The 18,830-nt window shown below is 36.2% G+C and overlaps 1 protein-coding gene across 1 annotated transcript; it reads left to right on the top strand.

Annotated features, from left to right (window-relative positions):
* Positions 1 to 1,649: 1,649 nt before the first annotated feature.
* Positions 1,650 to 14,233, top strand: LOC104222472 (probable serine/threonine-protein kinase At1g54610). Its single transcript, XM_070174627.1, has 7 exons — positions 1,650 to 2,066; positions 2,555 to 2,839; positions 3,581 to 3,898; positions 4,789 to 5,010; positions 6,200 to 6,294; positions 10,461 to 10,545; positions 13,841 to 14,233. The coding sequence occupies exons 1-7, from the start codon at positions 1,650 to 1,652 to the stop codon at positions 14,231 to 14,233; spliced, it is 1,815 nt and encodes a 604-aa protein (XP_070030728.1).
* The last annotated feature ends 4,597 nt before the right edge of the window (positions 14,234 to 18,830 follow it).

Here is an 18,830-nt window from a genome sequence, read left to right as displayed (position 1 = left end):
TTAGCTAGACGCTCCAACTTAACTAGTAATCAGATAAATATCTCAACTCAGATAAAAATGTTTAGTAGATTTATCTTGTGGCTACATATTCGCAAACAACTAAGACTATATACTTAGTAAACCATTGATAGTCCAAATGTCTTTCTTTTCTTGTAAATTCAAATCAAAGTTAATTCTCACAAATGAAAGACTCTTTCACCTGCTTTTATTTTAATAAACTCATACTTGAAGTAAAACTAATCATAAATTAATACAGACACAAAGGGCATTAACAGGAAAGTTGCTTCGCTCCCATTCTTTTTTAGGTCAAGCAAAGGAAAAAAAGAGAATATCTAAGTGACCGGACCAAATACTCTCTGATGGCATGAAATGTCTTCTTTTAGTAAGAATATTCATATGTTAGATTATGCGATCGAACTTAGGGAAAGGTATTCAATTCTCGTTGGAAACGGAATTTTGTAAATTTTCCTCCGAAATGGAAGATCATTTCGATATCTTCAAACATATTCGAGGGTTAAATGTTACATGATATTTCTTGCGATTCATCCATTTGGAAAGCTAATATGAAAAGGAATTAGCATTTATGCATACGTGGAGCGCAAAACAATACTCTATTGCCGGGTACGAACTCTTCTATAATTCCAATCATGGATGAGTCGGCAAGAAATATCATATGCTTTTTATTTATTTATAACTGATAATGGTGGAATTTTAGATTTCCATAATGCATAAGATGATAACACGTGGCGTATCCTAACTGCAGGCCTAAAGAAAAGTCTCATTATTATTTATTTTAAGTCTTATTTTGAAACGATGGAGTTGCATCTTTGCAAAACAAGTAAATTCAAGATATAAAATGTTGATTCGTTCAGTTGCATCTTTTCAATAATTTGACTTACAAATAGTCAAAATATTGTAATTTCTCCTTTCTTAATTTCTTTACCTTTTTCTTATTTTTTGTTTATTAGTTATTATAGCCTCAAGCTTTTTACACTACTTCAGTTACTCCAAGAATTGGATCCGTAATCCCTTTGATTATTTCAATTTTGCCCATTTTATATTATTTGACTACATATTTCTAAAGCAGATTTTATATTTGGGAACATACTTCTAAAGCAGATTTTATATTATTTGACTAAGTTTCTACCTGTATCCCTTTGATTGCTCCAGTTTTGTCCATTATGCTTCTTTTTGGATACATTTACATAAAATATAATTTGACTAGGTTCTACCAGCCAAAACCTTTTAGTTTATTACAAAATAAAAAAAAATTGTATCTCCAAAAACAAGAGTAAATTTCCTCGAGAAAGCAGAAGGAACCTGGTCATTAATTAACCATGGACTTAATTCATGAACTGTTTTCCATATTACTCTACATGACGACGAAAGCAAAGAATTCCGGAAAATGACTCTTTTTACAATTATTACATTATTCCATTAAATATTTGCCGGCCTAGGGACAAAGAGAATTAAACTTCCTTAACATTTTTACCATTTCCTTTCTTTTATTTTATTAAAATGCTTCATTTTTTTAGTCATATCATCATCTTCTTCTAGTTATTTGCATTGTTCTCTTAGTCATTACCACCACTTAGATTCAACACAAAAAGAATTTTAGGAGATTCGCGACGTGAAGGGACCATCCATCAATGGGGTGTGTTCAAGGTAGGGGTTATGGTTTCTCTCCCGAGAGGTTTGAGAGCATGAAACTTGATAATGGTTATGTTAAAGGACAACGACGACAACAACAACAACAGAATAAGAGGGATATGAATCGAATTAGGGAGCAAGAAGGGAATGGGAGAAATAATGGAGTTGAAGTAGAAAAGAGAATTATTAGTAGAGATCAAAAGGAGATGATCAAAGGAAGGGATGGAATTGGAAATGGAAATAGAAATGGAGTTGGAGTTAGAATAGGAAATGAATTATCAAATAGAGGCACAAGGAAAATGGAAGGAGATGAATTGGTGGATGGATGGCCAAAATGGCTAGTTGATAACATTCCTAAAGAGGTTTTGGTTGGTTTAGTTCCAAAGACTGCTGATTCTTATGATAAGCTTGCTAAGGTAAGTTTCTCAACTCCTCCGAGGCTGATTCAGGATTCTAACTTACGTGTTCAACCTTTAAGATTCTCAATAGTGAAACTCTTATTATTCGACATTATGAGTACAAAATCTAATATCTATTGAAATTTTAATTTTTTTTAACATAAATATCATAGAAAATATTGGGTTCAACTGAATCCATAGTAGATAATGTTCATCTGTATCTGCATGCCACCCCCCCCCCCAATCCCCCATACTCCACCTTCCCCCAACCCCATTTTTTTCGCTAAAATCAATGACAATATTGTAAAACTATAAACAAAATGAATCGTGATTGTACATCTTATAATTTTTTATGAAATTTTTTCAAGATCTTGCCTTTGTGCATGAGACATGAAGATGCTTTCTTAGTACGTATTTAAGCTATTCAAAACGATAACCTAAACATGATTTGTATTATAAATATATTGAACAAAAAATCCAAATATAAATGCATCTTATTTTTGCAGGTAGGGCAAGGGACATATAGCAATGTGTATAAAGCAAAAGATAGGAAGAGTGGGAAAATAGTAGCCTTAAAGAAGGTTAGATTTGATACATCAGAACCAGAGAGTGTAAAGTTTATGGCAAGAGAAATCATAATATTGAAGAAAGTTGATCATCCAAATATTATCAAGCTTGAAGGCTTAGCCACTTCAAGAATGCAATATAGTCTTTATTTGGTTTTTGATTTCATGGAATCTGATTTAACTAAACTTATCAATCGCACTGAAGGAAAACTCACTGAGCCTCAGGTAATCATTACTTAATTATTTTCCTCCTTTTCTAATATTTAGAAAAAATTGCATAATTTAAGTGGTAATAGTAACTTCCTAATTATTTATTGTTTTTGCTCGTAATGTTTTGGAATGAAAAAAAAATTACTAATGAAGAGCGATATATCTAAAATCACATGAAAAAAAAAGTTTTATCAAAAGATTTAAAATATGTTATTATTTAGACATATCTAACGGAAGATATAGAAGACAATGAAAGTTGAAAATAAGTATAGTTTGGAATTGAGTAGTAGTTATCAGACTTAAACAAGTAAACATACTCATTAAATCATCAACCTTTTTGGGAAACTAAACTTCACTATTATTTGTTATTTTTCTAAATAAACTTATCCTTAGGCCAATTTGAAGTTATTTTAAAGAAGAATAGTAGATTAGTGTCATATTTTAGGATTTTAGACTTTAGAATATTGATTAACAATTTAATTGAGTAAAAAACAGATAAAATCATGGATAATCCATGTAGACTTTTTTCATAACTATGTCTTCTATTAATAAAATCACTACTAGAAAAACATAAATTAACGATGGATAAATTTTATAGCTAACTAAAAAAATACGTCGCTAATCCTATTTAGCGATAGATTATCAAGAAATTTTTGTTAGCTACAATCTTTAGCGATAAATTAATAATAAAGTTCGTAACCAATTCAAATTTTTTTATAGTGAGCCTAATAAAATGTACTGTAACACAATTTGCAGGTAAAACGTTACATGGAGCAGTTGCTCTTAGGACTCCAACATTGCCATGAGAGAGGGATACTACATAGGGATATTAAGGGGTCAAATCTGCTAATAGACAAAAATGGGATGCTCAAAATTGCTGATTTTGGGCTTGCAAATTTTTACCAGACAGAGACAAAGAGGCCCCTGACAAGTAGAGTTGTGACACTTTGGTACAGAGCCCCAGAACTACTTTTGGGTTCAACTGATTATGGAGTTGGGATTGATCTTTGGAGTGCTGGTTGCCTTTTGGCTGAGATGTTTGTTGGAAGGCCTATTATGCCCGGTAGAAATGAGGTAAACAACATTTTTTAATTGTTTTTATTATTGAAATGTTAAATTTTTTAGGAAACTAAATATAAAACAACAACAGCAATAACAACAACAATAACAACAACAAAAATAGAAAATACGGTAAAAATAGTACGGGCTAGCCAATTTTCGTATTGATAATTGAAAAATAGCCAATTTTTGCAAAGTCATTGAAAAATAGTCACTATTTTGCTGAAACGCGAAAAGTTCCAGCATAATATGCTGGATTTTGGAGCTCATGTGTATAAACTCCCAGCATATTATATTGGAACTCCAAGGCCAGAAAGTTCCAGTATAATATGCTGGATTATGGAGCTCTCATATAAACTTCCAGCATAATATGTTGGAACCTCAGCACATTGTGAAATTCCAGCATATTATACTGGAATCTTATATGTAAAAACTCGAACTCCAGCATATTGTACTGGAATTTTTCGAATTTGTAAGGGTGTGTATTCCAGATTTTATCTTTACATGAAAAAATAGCTAAATTTCAGTTACTTTTGAAACTATGACTATTTCCACTGATTTTCCCCCCAAAAATACGCTATTGTTGAATTGGGCTTTCGCCTATTATTCAAGATTCTCCATTGCTGCCTGTAGAAGTTCGGGTGGTGTCTCAATCTTAGTGTGACTGATCATTCGAAAAAACCCAACTTCACATCATTTCTGACCATCTTTCATATAGCGGGTGATTCATAATAAATTGATTAGTTTTATGCTGACGGTTAGCCTACTGCATCCTTCTCTTTTTTGGGGGGTTAGGACCAACAATATTAGCAAATTCACACGAGCAAAGTCAAATTAATAGAAAATTGAAAATTAATGGTATGTAAAAGCTATAATAATGCTATAACTTTTTTTCCCCCTTTCAGATAGAGCAACTTCACAAAATATTTAAGCTGTGTGGGTCACCAGCAGAGGAGTATTGGAAGAAAGTGAAGCCACCAACAACATTTAGACCACCACAGAATTACAAGCCTTGTTTTGGTGAAGTATTTCCCAATTTTCCTCATTCTGCTTTTCCCCTTTTATACACACTTTTGGCTGTGAAACCTCACTTCCGTGGCACTGCTGCTACTGCTCTTCAAAATGAAGTAAGTTAAAATATTTCATTATTTCATGCCAAAAACATTGTACTATTCTATAACATCTACTAACAAAATGTCAAGTTGTTTTACTTTTTATCTTTTTCTGCTTTAACTATCCGGTATAAGCCAATTAATTTAGAATCGTGTCCGATATGCCATAAGAGGAATAAAGCACTCATACCAAAACATTTTTCATTTTCTAAACTCGAATTTGGGACTTGTTAAGAATTGAGATATCTCAATCAAAATAAGATCATCTTACACTGACTTAAACGAGAGTTAGTAGAATTTAGGGTGAAAATGATAAATCCGATTATAGGACATGAAATGTGCGTGTTCGAACTGGCAAAAACTTATCCGCACCGGGTGTATACACCCAATTTAGTTAAATTTACCATAAACAACAAACTAAAGTTTATTAGGAGTCCTACTTTTAAATAATAAATTTTTTAAAGATGGATTATATCTAATAAGGCACTGTGATAAAATTTAGGATTGCCATCACATTTCTATCTTTTATTTCCCTCAGTTTTTCTTCTAACATAGGTTTCACTCTTCATCGCTGATTTAACAAGAAGCTGAAGTTTACTTTTTCAATGATGCAATTGCAAAATTAAGGTATAATATTATGACAAAAACTCAATTGAGAATTACTGAGGGAGACAAGTTTTGCAAGTAAGCATAGGTTACTTTTTGCTTAGGAGTAAGCAAAGCTAAAATATAACTTCAATAAATATAGAATTATCTTTATGTTTGAATTAATGAAAGTACCAAGAAAGAAATGTAGTCTGCCTCCTCCTCTTCTTTTTTTCTTATCAATAAATCCTAATAAACTACAACTTTGTTTTTTCGTGTAATCTATGGAAGAATTTTTGAACAAATTGGCTTTTCCCAATTGCTTTCTTGTATTTTTGGTATACTTGCAGCTAGTCCAGGTTGACTTTAACATGGTTAAATAAAATAACATGTGTCATTTATTTATAGGATGAGTGTAAATACTCGGTACGGGTAAGTATTTACCGTTTGAATTGGTAATATAGAGCATTAGTAACCTTATTGGAAGGCAGCTAAATAAGTTTTTTGAAAGTATATGGGTGGTTACAAAAAAAAAAAAGATTCGTTTTATAGATTTAGTTTTTACTGGTAGAATATGTGTATATTGTTGAGCACTAAATTTTCCTAAACATTGTCTTAGTTCTTTATAACAAGTCCATTTGCATGTGGGATCTCTGAATTGCCAATCATCAAAGTAGAAGAGGATGGGCGGGGCCAATTCATTGATATCACAAGGTATGTTTTCGTAAAAAATGGCGTGTGGTAGCCACTAAATAAGATGGTGTTTATTTTTTATCCACTAATTCTAATGTTGAGTAAAAATAGTCACTACTCTATTAAAATTATTTTGAAAAGATATTTTTACCCTTTCTTCCATTTCTTTTCTTCCCAAACCCTCGCTTCTCTCTGTACAGAAGTGGCTGGCTATGTGTGCTTCTCTCTCAATCTTTTATGTGCATTTTTTCTCTCAGTAACACATGGCTATGTCTCTGATCTTAAACTCGCCCTTCAGCCAAGCTATTCTAAGTTTACATCCTTAAATGCATTATAACTTATTAGTTCCTTCTGTATAAAGTGTCTTTTAATTCATGTGTTTGTGTCTCGAAAAAACACCATGAATACCTTTTAGAAGATATTTCATGAAAGAGAAAATGAAGGTTCTGTAGTCTTTTGTTTTTTTAGTTGTTTCTTTCTGTTATTAGCTTTCTGTTGTGTAATTTGACATTAATCTTATATGTAAATTGCAATTATTATTATTATTATTGTTATTATTATTATTATTATTATTATTATTATTATTATTATTATTATTATTATTTTTGTGAAAAGATACAAATAACGTTTGGTTTTCTGGTACGTTATGGATCTTGAACTTACAATTACAAGTTCAAAAGTTAAGGACACTTGGTCCGAAACTTCGAGTTCCAAGTTCAAAATTTAAGGACACTTGGTCCTGAACTTAGACTAAAAAGCTCAAAAGTTAAGGACAATAGGTCCTGAACTTACAGTTACAAGTTCAAAAGTTAAGGACAATAGGTCCTGAAGTCCTGAACTTAGACTAACAAACTCAAAAGTTAAGGACAATAGGTCCTGAGCTTAGGCTAAGAAATCCAAAAGTTAAGGACAATAGGTCCTGAACTTACAGTTACAAGTTCAAAAGTTAAGGACAATAGGTCCTAAAGTCCTGAACTTAGACTAACAAGCTCAAAAGTTAAGGACAATAGGTCCTGAACTTAGACTAACAAGCTCAAAAGTTAAGGACACTTGGTCCTAAACTTACAGTTACAAGTTCAAAAGTTAAGAACATGTAGTCCTGAAGTTAAGTTCAAAAGTTAAGGACATGTAGTCCTGAAGTCCTGAACTTAGAGTTCCAAGTTCAAAAGTTAAGGACATGTAGTCCTAAAGTCCTGAAGTTAAGTTCAAAAGTTAAGGATATGAGCAGAAGGGTATTTTCGTCCGGGCAGTTAAAGTTTAATAAAGCAGTGGCTAAAGACTAAAGATATTTTAAACAGTGACTTAAAAGTAAATACATGTGTTATTAGTGGCTAACCGTGAACTTCTCCCTATGTTTTCACTTCTTCCATTGAACTAAGGTTTCTAGAAAAAACGAAAATCAATTTGAAATATAGAGCTTTTTGTTAAATTATAATTTATGTGAAAGAAATAGGTACTCTAAAGGGCTGCTATTTAGGAATTAACCAATATATCCTGAATTTCAATTTCTCAACTTAATTTTTCGGGATATCAATATCCTGAATTGTCCTGAAACTAAAATTTTTAGTTTAAATATTCAGAAAAAAAATAAGCACTGAAAATTCTCTAAATAGCAGTCCTAAGAACGACTGTTTGTGCACTTCCCTAAGAAAACCCCATATTACACGCAAATTTCAATTTGAAATGAATGTTTTTTAAGAGCTAGTATTTAAGTTCTAATTGAAAGTTATAGAACTTGGAATTGATCGTGAATGCTACAAGGAAGAAAAAATAATCAGAAAGCACAATTTTACTTTTGCTGTTAGTTGTGTGGAGGTGGTATTAGTATATGCTTCTTTCTATTTTTATTTATTTACTAGTTTTAGCATACGCGCGTTGCGCGTGTCCCTCGTGTTAATGAAAAATAAAATTTTATAAATAAAATAAATAATATTCAAAAATATGTTTATGTTATTATATAAAATTAAGAGTAGTTCTTCCTAAGGAGTTTGATCTAGTCTAATAGTTCTTCCTTCAGTAGTTTCCCTTGCTTGCTTGCTTTATTGTACAAAAAAAGTTATAGGAGTAGCGTTTGATTGAAAGGTAAAAAATCATTCAACTTTACTTGAGGACTTGGGTACGTACATTGCATGTATATTTCATGTTACTTATTAAAAAATTTATGTAAGATAGTTTACCAACAATTAATTTTTGTTTATCTTTACTCACTTTACGGTACTGCTAAAGCTGTAACCTTATTCTATTAATAACTTAATAATCATATAGGCATCCGAACTCGATTATTATTAACAATTTTTATATTATTTATTTTTTGCTCAATTATTATCTTATTTTACCTAAAATTTCTTTCTAAAGTACTTTTACTCGCGACCAATTACATATATATGTTCTTTTTATATTCCTATTTTTGTGTACAAAATATATATTGATTAACTTATTCTACCATTTAAAATAATGTCACATTTAAAAAAGATTATCATTTGATTATTTCTTAATATTTAGACAATAAAAATGGACAAAACTTGTAAGTATATTTCAAATTCTACGCCCTTATTGTTAAAAGAAAATAGAATGTCACAATTGCTTTTTAAAGTCTAAATTCATGCCACCTTAATATGAATTATCATTAATGTTTTAATTTTTTTAAAATCAAAAGTATGACTTAAATGCACTATTTCTTACGTGCCTTTTTAAATATTAGGCATAAAATTGATGGATCAGTTATTTACTTTAATTTTATTTAAAACACACGTTATTTACTTTTTTCACAGAATATATATCTATGAAAGCAACATGTAAGAATTATAATTATGTGACATATATAATTCAAATAAGGAAAATATTTAAGTTAAGTAAAGTTTTAATTGACTTTAAAGTCTTAAATTTTAGGGTTTCCTACCTAGTGTTCAATGGAAAATAATTTAATAACAAAAATTTTAGTCAATTTCAAGAACTAAATATTAGGAGAATAATTAAATGACTATTTTGTCTAGTGTGTACTTCAATTTTAAAGGGTAAAAAAGGCGAACGACATTTCGCTAAGGACCTTCGTGCTTTAATATAGTATAGATAGATAGATAGATATAATTTATAAAGAGCAAACATAGGTAACTGGTCATATTCTTTTGTTTATTTCATTGCTTTTGCTTTTTCCATGATTAAGCGGCGCGGGGGAGGGGGGGGGAGGCTAAGCATGATTAAAATTTTGTTAAATATATCCTTTCCGCCCAGGGTCGTATTACTATCAATATAATTTTGACTTTGGCCCTTAAAAGTTAAAACATCTTTCTTTCTTTTTTTCTTTTTTCTTTTCCGACATTTGAAACCCAAACTCCCAAGTTTAAGTCGTTAATTATAGTGCTTAAGTTTTTCTTTTGCTTTATTAAATTGCTCACCAGAATTCTCTCTCACAACCCCCATAATGTCATAATTACATATGTGATCATTAAAATGACTATTATTGTTCTAGAATGTAACTTAAGCATCCTCTTAGGCAGTGACGGAGTCACATTTGACATCACTTCACCGAAAAATTATTATATATATATAAATTCTCTTTGTTTTTTCATGCATTAATTTTTTATTATTTTAATATCCTATAATAAAATTTTTGGCTTTGCCACTACTCCATGCAAAAGTAATCATAAAAGTGAAGTCTTTAGGACCAAGACAAGTTAAGTTCTTACACATAGATGTCACAAAATATACAAATATGTCACAAAGTTCATTGTGTAATCATTTAATCTTATTTCCATAATCCCGTGCAATATAAGAGGATAATTATATCAGGAGTACAAGAAGCCATCATTACATTATTTCTTTTTCTTCTATTTCATTTGATAAATTACAACGTACAACAGATCTATATTTTATTTGTAATATTAAATTAATTTATGTTACATTTAGCTTTTTACAAAAGGCTTTTGATAATTAAATTAGAACAGAGATCATCAGTTATTTATTTATATATATAACTTTTTCATACTAAGCCAAATGAGTAAATGATGTAATTTCATTGAAAAGCCCATATTTCTACTTGGAGTAAAGAAGGATTTATAGATTAGCTCTTCTGTGTTTTTTTGAATATTTTTTTTGCTTTAATAATTAATTAAGATGCTTTATTTTATTTTCTCTAATCTTTTTCCCTCTATTCTTTCAATTTTAATGTGGAGGGAATTGCACCACAGGAAGAAATTAAAAGGCAAACGGGTTCGGAAAAATAAGGAGGGCTACCAAAAAATACTCTCTAATATTTCTGAACATTCTGCAGAGGTAAACTCTTTTTCCTTTTCTTTTTAGTTTTTTATTAAATTATATATGAAAGGAAAAAAGAACTGAAGGAATTTGTCTCTTAAATTAACAAAATGAGAGCATAAAAATGCAACTTATGACCTATTTTTGAAATTTTTACAGTTTGAAGAATATATTTCTAGTTTTTAAACCTCACGCTACTCTTGAGCTTCAAAGAATAGTATTGAAAAATAGAATATTTTCTAGTGCCATACTGACTTAGTAGGCGTTTAGTCCTAGATTCCAAATATTTTTGACTTTATTTGAAATTTATAAAGTTGGAATTTAAGATAAACTTATGTTTGATTATACTTTTTATAAAGCAAGAGAGAACACTTTATTTGGAATTTACGAAGATGAAATTAGAAAACAAGTTTGGAGCAATTTTCCAAATTTGGAATCCAACTACAAGTTGAATTTTGAACTTTTACAACCAAACACTATTTTTAAAATAAAGTAAAAAATTATTACGGAAAAAAATGAATAAAATCCAAGGCCAAATGGCTCTTTAATGATCTTATTTCAGTAAATCATATCTTCTCTATTTTCTCGATCTTAAACCGAAGGAATGGTAAAATGGTATACATTTTTATTGTTTACCACGAAAAATGGGAGTAACAATTAAATATGATTTGTGGTTTTAAAGGTATGTGATTTATTCTAATACTAGTGAATATACAAGCAATATTAGGTTTAAGTAAGAAGAATTGATATACCAAATCAGTGTTGCTAGAGCAATAAGAGCTCGATTTTCTTGGGGGCCTCGAGGTGAGCTAAGAGCAATGAAATATGAACAATAAAATAAAAGCAATAAAGCTGAAGAACACTTGCTGAATACGGTAAACAAGAAAAGCAGGATAGAATATTCTATTGCAGTGAATAATATGTCTTTTACAAATGATTGGGGTCCCCTTTATATTGGAGGAGAAAAACCTCAATATAGTACATTTCTAATTGTGATAAAGAATTCTATTGGTACAGGTGTATAATAACCTAGTACGGACCTGTACCATTTCGTACAAATCTTATCCTTTAATTTATGCCTTGATCCACGTGTCCTTGAGAAATTCTCGCTCTTTCTTGAGTGTCCTCGAGATTGTACTGCCCTCAATGTAGGTCGTGTCAGGCCTTCGATCTGCTTCCTTGAGGTGTGTGTCCTTCAGCCGGGTTCGACCCCTACTTCGAGTCTCCCGGACTCAAACTCATAGCCCAATTTAAGACTTCAAAATCGGGCTCCTTGATTTTGACTGTATACAGATAGTCCCCGCATTTTTTAGAATAAGATGATAAGAAACGATTTGAACCTCGATTTTCCGAGCCTCTCGCGATGATGTCATGCTCGTGACGTAGGCGCTTGAAGTGATCGAAACGTCCCGTCGGTCTATTTTCCCAAAAACATTGAATGCATGCCAGCATTGATCGGCCACTAGTGCTGCCGAACAGTCATTTCCCTCCTATAAATATGAGGCGATTCCTTCAAGTAAAGAATTTTACTCTTTCTTCTCCCTTTTTCCATCTTCATCTCTTTCTCCACTCATCTATTTCTTCCGCCTCTTCAAGCGCCGAAAAATGCAAGGTTTCCACCTGAAACACCATATTCCTGTGCAACCCGTTTTATTTGACTTACAATCATGGCCAAAACTTCCAAAACGATCCTCAAAAAGAATAAAGCATTGTCTTCTTCTGCCTCCCGGCCGGCCAAACCAATGGTGCCGCCGACACTTGAGGAAATCACCCTCGGTAATTGCATTATTAAGAAAGACTTCAGCATCGAGAATCCTCCCGATGTCCTAGGCCGATGTGAGCATGTATCTCGATACATTAGCTTGGTAACGAAGCAGCTTATCATGTCAAGAGGGACTGCCACTGGGAGGATGAGGTTGAGGTTCAGATCCCGAACCCCGATGAAAGCATTACTACCCACAAGGAGGGATTTTTGAGTGTTTACACTTACCCCTTCACACCGGGTCCCCTCAATCCGGTGGTGATCGACTTTTGCAGAACGTATGAAGTCACCCTCGGTCAGACTCACCCTTGCTTTTGGCGTATCGTGATCATGTTGCGGTATTTCTCTGAAAAGGACAAGGGTTAATTCATCCTCAGCCACCTGATTCGGTTGTATCGGCCTCAGTTATTTCGAGGGCTTATCAAGATGTAGCGCCGAACAACAAAATCCTTCTTTGCTAGTACTGACGAACCCAAAGATCGGGGTTGGATGAGCCGGTTCATTAGAGTAAAGACTTTGGATGTCATCCCCGAGGACAAGATGTCGTTCCCGGAGAGGTGGAACTTTAACCGTAAGTGGAGTTCGTAATCCCTTTAGTTGTCCATACTTTGCTTCCATATTTCATAATATTGTTATACTTCTTCTGGCAGCCAATGCTTGGGCGCCCCCAGCAGTGCCCGACCTCGAGGATTGGGTCCGAAAGTTAGCTGCCACTTCTTCCCACGATGAACGCAAGTGGCGTGAGCTAGCGAAGGGCCAGTGGGAGGCCAAGAACCACGGTAAGTGTCTTTTAACAGTTTCAAACACTCTTCATAGATTGGCAGCATCTTATTTACGCCTACTTGTGCAGGCCTCGATGATGCATCTAAAATGAGGCCGGCTCCGATCGAGGAAGAAGCCAAGCCTTCAAATCCAAAGTCCGAGAAGGATAATAAAAGAAAAAAGCTTTCGAAGCCCGAGGATCCTCAAAACAAGAAACCCTCCGCTCGAAGGCTGCGGAAAAGATTTGCTCAAACGGGCGCAGATTCGACCCATGACTCCCCGGATGATGAAGAATATGATGCGTTGGTGACTCGGACCAAGAAGCCAGTCGAGGCCGCCAAGCCTTCCAAACCTGAAACCTTATTCCGTGGTGAGGATGCCTCGAAGGAAGGAACGGGCTAGGACCCTGTGTCCTCGGAGGTTGAGATCATCCCTCCGTCTTCAACAACCATTCCAGAGGGGTAGTAGATACTGAGACCCCCAATGGTAATGAGAATGCCTCGAGTGAAGAACTCAGGGCCGCGACAACAGGTCCCTTTCATTGCCAACCTTTTCCAAGGGGGCAATCGATGAAGCCAATGCTCTGCACATGCCCGATCCGAGTAAGGTCGTCGGGGATGATGTTTTCCAGGGTTGCTACACCGGGATTGACGATGCCGATGACCTGAATGATGCGTCCACTATCTTTGAGGAGGCTCAACATCTCCTTTCCCGGGTAAGTACTTACCTTTAGTATTGTAATTTTTTCTCTCTTTTCTTTTGACTAATATGTCTCTATTTCATGTATAGGCCATCGCAAAATTCAGAGCTGAGCTGAGCCAATGTGAGGCCGAGCTCAAGAAAATTTTGAGCGAAGAGAAAACCCTGAGGCTCCTCTGTATCCAGAAGGAAGAGGAGCTTAAGGATCTCCGAACCGCACTGGCCAAAGCTCAAAAAAGCGAGTCCGAGCTAGATGAGCAGGTAACTTTGATTTTAACAGAGTACGACCTTCTTGGCCCTGCTTCGGAGGCTAATACTTCAATATCTCAACTGCAACAAAAGCTAGATATGATTGGGAAGCTCCGTGGCGAGGTAGATCAAGTTCAGTCTAATTGTCATCAGTGGAAGAAGAACATGGATCAACTTGTTGTCGATAAGGAAGCTATTGCGGCCCAAGTGGCCTCGGCTGAAGCTCAGTTCTGAGGTGCCGAAGCGAAGGGTCTGGCTCAGGCTAGGAAGATCAAGAGGTTAGAGGCTGAGCTAGCTAAAGCCCAGGTCGAAGTTGTGCAGGCTAAGGCTGAAGCTGTACAGGCTAAGGCCGAAGTCGAGAAGACGAAGGCTGCGGCTGATAAATCCATTGCTATATACGCGAGGGAAGCCATGGCCGTTCAAGCTGAGTTGAGGGAGGCCTCCGACTGAGGGAGACGGAGCAATGAATTGGCTAAGTGCCAAGCCCGGAGGGAGACTCTCGAAGAAATCCATGCCCGAGGGTTCAACCTCACCGAGGAGATAGCTGAAGCAAAAACTCGGGAAACCGATGCTAGGTTTCTTGTCTCCTCCGATAATGAGGATGTGGTGAGTGGCTCCCGGGACGAGGAAGGTGAAGAAGATGTTCCCGAAGGGGAGGAGACTCTCGAAGATAGGGCCGCTAAAAATGAAGACGACACTCCCGGGGGTGTGACCCCGAAAATATATTAGGTTTCCTTTTTTGTGCAAGGGCCCCTTATGGGCGTTGTAATATGTTTTGTAAACTTCCCTAATGAATATAAAGTATCATTTTGCTCTATCCTCGATTTGTGTTGAATTTTATTTTATCCCCGTTTGTGGAAAATTTCGAAGATTCAAACACTTAGCTCGAGTATTGGTTCGGACTCAGAATGCAATAAACCCTTAGGCTTTTAATTGATCAACATCATACCCCTTAAGGTTTTGTCACTCCTCGAGAAAAGTTAAATTGATTTGAGTGAGCTCGGGATGTCGGAATTCTTGAGTCCGATTCGAGGCCACAACCTCTATATGTTTTGACCCTTAAGTCTTCTAAGTTGGCCCTTAGGCTATATATTGTCTCTTAGGCTCTTATACATTGTCCCTTAGGCTCTTTAATCTGGACCTTAGGCTTATACATTGGCCCTTAGGCTCTTTAAGTTGGCCCTTAGGCTCTTAGACATCGACCCTTAGGCTCTTTAAATTGGGCCGTTTCGGCCTCTAAAATGGCTATAATTTTTCCCTCTTTTTCGACTAAAAGACTTAGTAAAAATTTGTATGCCTTAGCACGTGTTTTGGGTTCAATGTATCGGAACCTTATTAGTAATTTGTTTTTGTAAACATAATCGAATACCTCTTGAGGTTTTTTCGAAGACTAATGTTTATCGAAGCCTTTAAATAGTTTGAGGGCCGAATTTATCGAAGCCCTTAGGTATTTCGAGGGCTGAATTTATAGAAGCCTTTTATATTTTGTTTTTGCCGAGGGTAGCCTGATTTAACCATTTTTTTTATGTTTGAAGGCCTTTAATTTATGGCAGAAGTCGGACGTCTCCGAGCCGCATTATTTTGGTCGTAGCCTTTATATGGCTGTAGTCTTTTATATGGCCATAGTCTTCGGGTATGTCAGTTGGACTTGTTTCCTGATAACTCTTCGAACTTGTCCGAAGAGTTAGTCCCCGAGTATATTGACCTTGGCCTTTGTTTCGAGGGGGTGCCTCTTTGAGGTCTTATGAGTCTGAGTTTTCGATGACTCGGATGTATTGATTGTCAGTGACAGTCCCCGAGTATTTCGGGGTGCTTTGGCTCTTGAGCCGCTTCCCATAGGACTGTAAGTGTAGAGCTCGTATGATAGCAAACTTCTTTAAGATACAAAGTGTTTTGGATATAACCAGAATACTTCTTTAAATAGTTGATACATGCATGCATGTTTTGCCATCGAGGCTCGACTATTCTATATGGACACAGTTCATTTGACTGTTTGGCCCATTACAAAGTTCTCCTATCGAGGCCCTCTTAGGTGAGTAGTATCTTTCTCAAAAGTATAACCTCCCAGGGTGATGCCCCCCCCAGTGTTCAAGGTTGATTGAAAAAAAGTCTTGAATACTTGTTGAATGTTCCTTAGGTAGCATATAGGTGTTGCCTCGTTAAAAACCTTGCCAGTAAAACCCATTTGGGATAAAACCCGATCTAAGGAAAAGAGTGCAACACATGCTTTCAAACCCAATATCTTCAAGTTGAAAGGTGCCTCGATATCTCCAACTGAACATCTGCAAGGAGTTAGTTTTAAATACAAACGGAAAAGGGGAGAAGGTCATACCTAAGCAGTAATATTGCTTGAGCAACGACACATTCCAATTGTTTGGTAGTTGCTCGCCTTTCATTGTGCTAAGTTTGTAGGATCCTTTCCCTACGACTCTGAGGACACGGTACGGTCCTTCCCAATTGGGACCTAGTTTCCCTTCATTTGGGTCTCGAGTGTTAAGAGTGACTTTTCTCAGGACTAAGTCCCTGACTCTAAAATATCGAAGGTTCGTCCTTCTGTTGTAATACTTTTCGATCCTTTGTTTTTGCGCGGCCATTCAAATTAACGCGGCCTCTCATTTTTCATCAAGTAGTTCGAGGGAAGTGTTTATAGCTTCGCGATTTGAGTCCTCGGTGGCATGCTGAAACCTGACGCTAGGTTCCCCGACCTTGACTAGGATCAATGCTTCAGACCCATATACTAAAGAAAACGGGGTCTCCCCCATGCTGGACTTTGATGTCATATTGATATGCCCACAGTACCTCGGGCAATACTTCTCTCCACTTCCCCTTTGCATCATCTAACCTTTTCTTCAAGTTTTGAATGATGGTTTTGTTTGTGGACTCGGCCTGACCATTTGTGCTTGGGTTGTAAGGTGCTGATAGGATCCTTTTTGATTTTATGGTCCTCGAGGAATTTTGTTACTTTGCTGCCGATGAAATGTTTCCCATTATCACATGTTATTTCGGCGGGTATCCCGAACCTACATATGATGTGGTCCCATATGAAGTCGATGACTTCTTTTTCTCTTATCTTCTCGAAGGCCTGCGCTTCAACCCACTTGGAGAAGTAGTCAATCATAAACAAAATAAATTCAGCTTTACCTGGCGCTGTTAGTAGGGGGCTGACGATGTCCATCCCCCATTTTATGAATGGCCATGGGGATAGGATCGAATGGAGTTGTTCACCGGGTTGATGGATCATCGGTGCAAATCTTTGGCATTTATCACACTTTCTGACGAACTTCTTGGTATCCTTTTCCATGTTGTCCCAATAATACCCCGCTCTGATCACCTTGCGCACCAGAGAGTCTGCACCAGGATGGTTCCCACAAGTACCCTTGTGGATTTCTCGCAGTACGTAATAGGTATCCCTAGGTCCCAAGCATAATGTCAGTGGTCCATCGAAGGTTCTTCTATACATCGTTCTGTTTTCGTCGAGTGAGAATCGAGTTGCTTTGGCTTGAAGTGTTCTTGATTCTTTTGGGTTTGCGGGGAGCTTTCCATGTTTCAAGTAGTCGATGTACTTATTCCTCCAATCCCATGTTAGACTTGTTGAATTAATCTCTGCATGGCCTTCTTCGACCACCGACTTCGATAATTAGGCGAAAGTCCCCGAGACAATATCATCTTCTTCAACTGATGACCCCAAGTTCGCAAGTGCATCGGCTTCGCTATTCTGTTCTCGAGGCATATGGTCCAGTGTCCATTCTTTGAAGCGATGCGATGTCATTTGAAGTTTTTCCAAATACCTCTACATTTGATCGTCTCGAACGTCGAAGCTTCCATTTACTTGATTTTACTACCAAAAGGGAGTCACATTTTGCCTTAATCACCTCTGCTCCAAGGCCATTGGCTAGTTCAAGACCTGCAATTATGGCCTCATACTCGGCCTCATTGTTAGTCAATTTAGAAGTTTTGATAGATTGTCTAATGACACTACCCGTATGCGATTTTAAAGCAATGTCGAGCCTGGACCCTTTCACATTTGAGGCACCGTCTATGAAGAGTGTCTATAACCCCGATGACGTACCCCATTCTTAACAAAAGTTCCTTTTCTACTTCGGGCACGAGGGCAGGCGCGAAATCGACCACGAAGTCCGCCAAAATTTGAGACTTGATAGCCATTCGAGGTTGATATTCGATATCATATCCTCCAAGTTCGATGGCCCATTTGTCCAACCTGTCCGACAATTCGGGTTTATACAACACATTTTGAAGTGGGTACGTGGTCATCACACATATACGATGGCATTGAAAATATGGCTTTAGCTTCCTAGATGCGCTTATTGCAAGAGCTAGCTTTTCCAAAAGGGGGTACCTGGTTTCAGCATCTCCTAGGGTCCGACTCACATAATAGATAGGGAATTATGTACTTCCTCTTCCCGAACCAACATGCCACTTACTACCACCTTGGACACGGCTAGATACAAGTAGATCGTTTCATCTTCCTTTGGAGTATGGAGCAGGGGTGGGCTCGAGAGATACTGTTTTAATTCTTCCAAGGCTTGTTGGCATTCCGGAGTCCATATGAAGTTGTTCTACTTCTTGAGTAGGGAAAAGAAATGATGGCTCCGATTTGATGACCTCGAGATGAATTGGCCTAGGGCAGCTATCCTCCCGGTCAGCCGTTGTACGACTTTCACATTGTTCACCACGGTGATCTTCTCGATGGCTTTAATTTTATCGGGGTTGATCTCAATCCCCTTGTTCGATACCATGAAGCCCAAGAACTTGCCCGAGCCGACTCCAAAAGCGCATTTCTCGGGGTTGAGCTTCATGTTATACTTTCTTA

Source organism: Nicotiana sylvestris, chromosome 5 (genome assembly GCF_000393655.2).
Source record: "Nicotiana sylvestris chromosome 5, ASM39365v2, whole genome shotgun sequence".
Classification (NCBI taxonomy): domain Eukaryota; kingdom Viridiplantae; phylum Streptophyta; class Magnoliopsida; order Solanales; family Solanaceae; genus Nicotiana; species Nicotiana sylvestris.
Note: the sequence above shows the minus strand (reverse complement) of the source record. Positions and strands in the feature narration are given on the sequence as shown.

Coding starts and splice junctions, on each gene's coding strand:
- LOC104222472 (XM_070174627.1), top strand. CDS start 1,650: ATGGGGTGTGTTCAAGGTAGGGGTTATGGTTTCTCTCCCGAGAGGTTT. Junction 2,067..2,554: donor CTTATGATAAGCTTGCTAAG/GTAAGTTTCTCA, acceptor TTATTTTTGCAG/GTAGGGCAAGGGACATATAG. Junction 6,295..10,460: donor CAATTCATTGATATCACAAG/GTATGTTTTCGT, acceptor ATTGCACCACAG/GAAGAAATTAAAAGGCAAAC.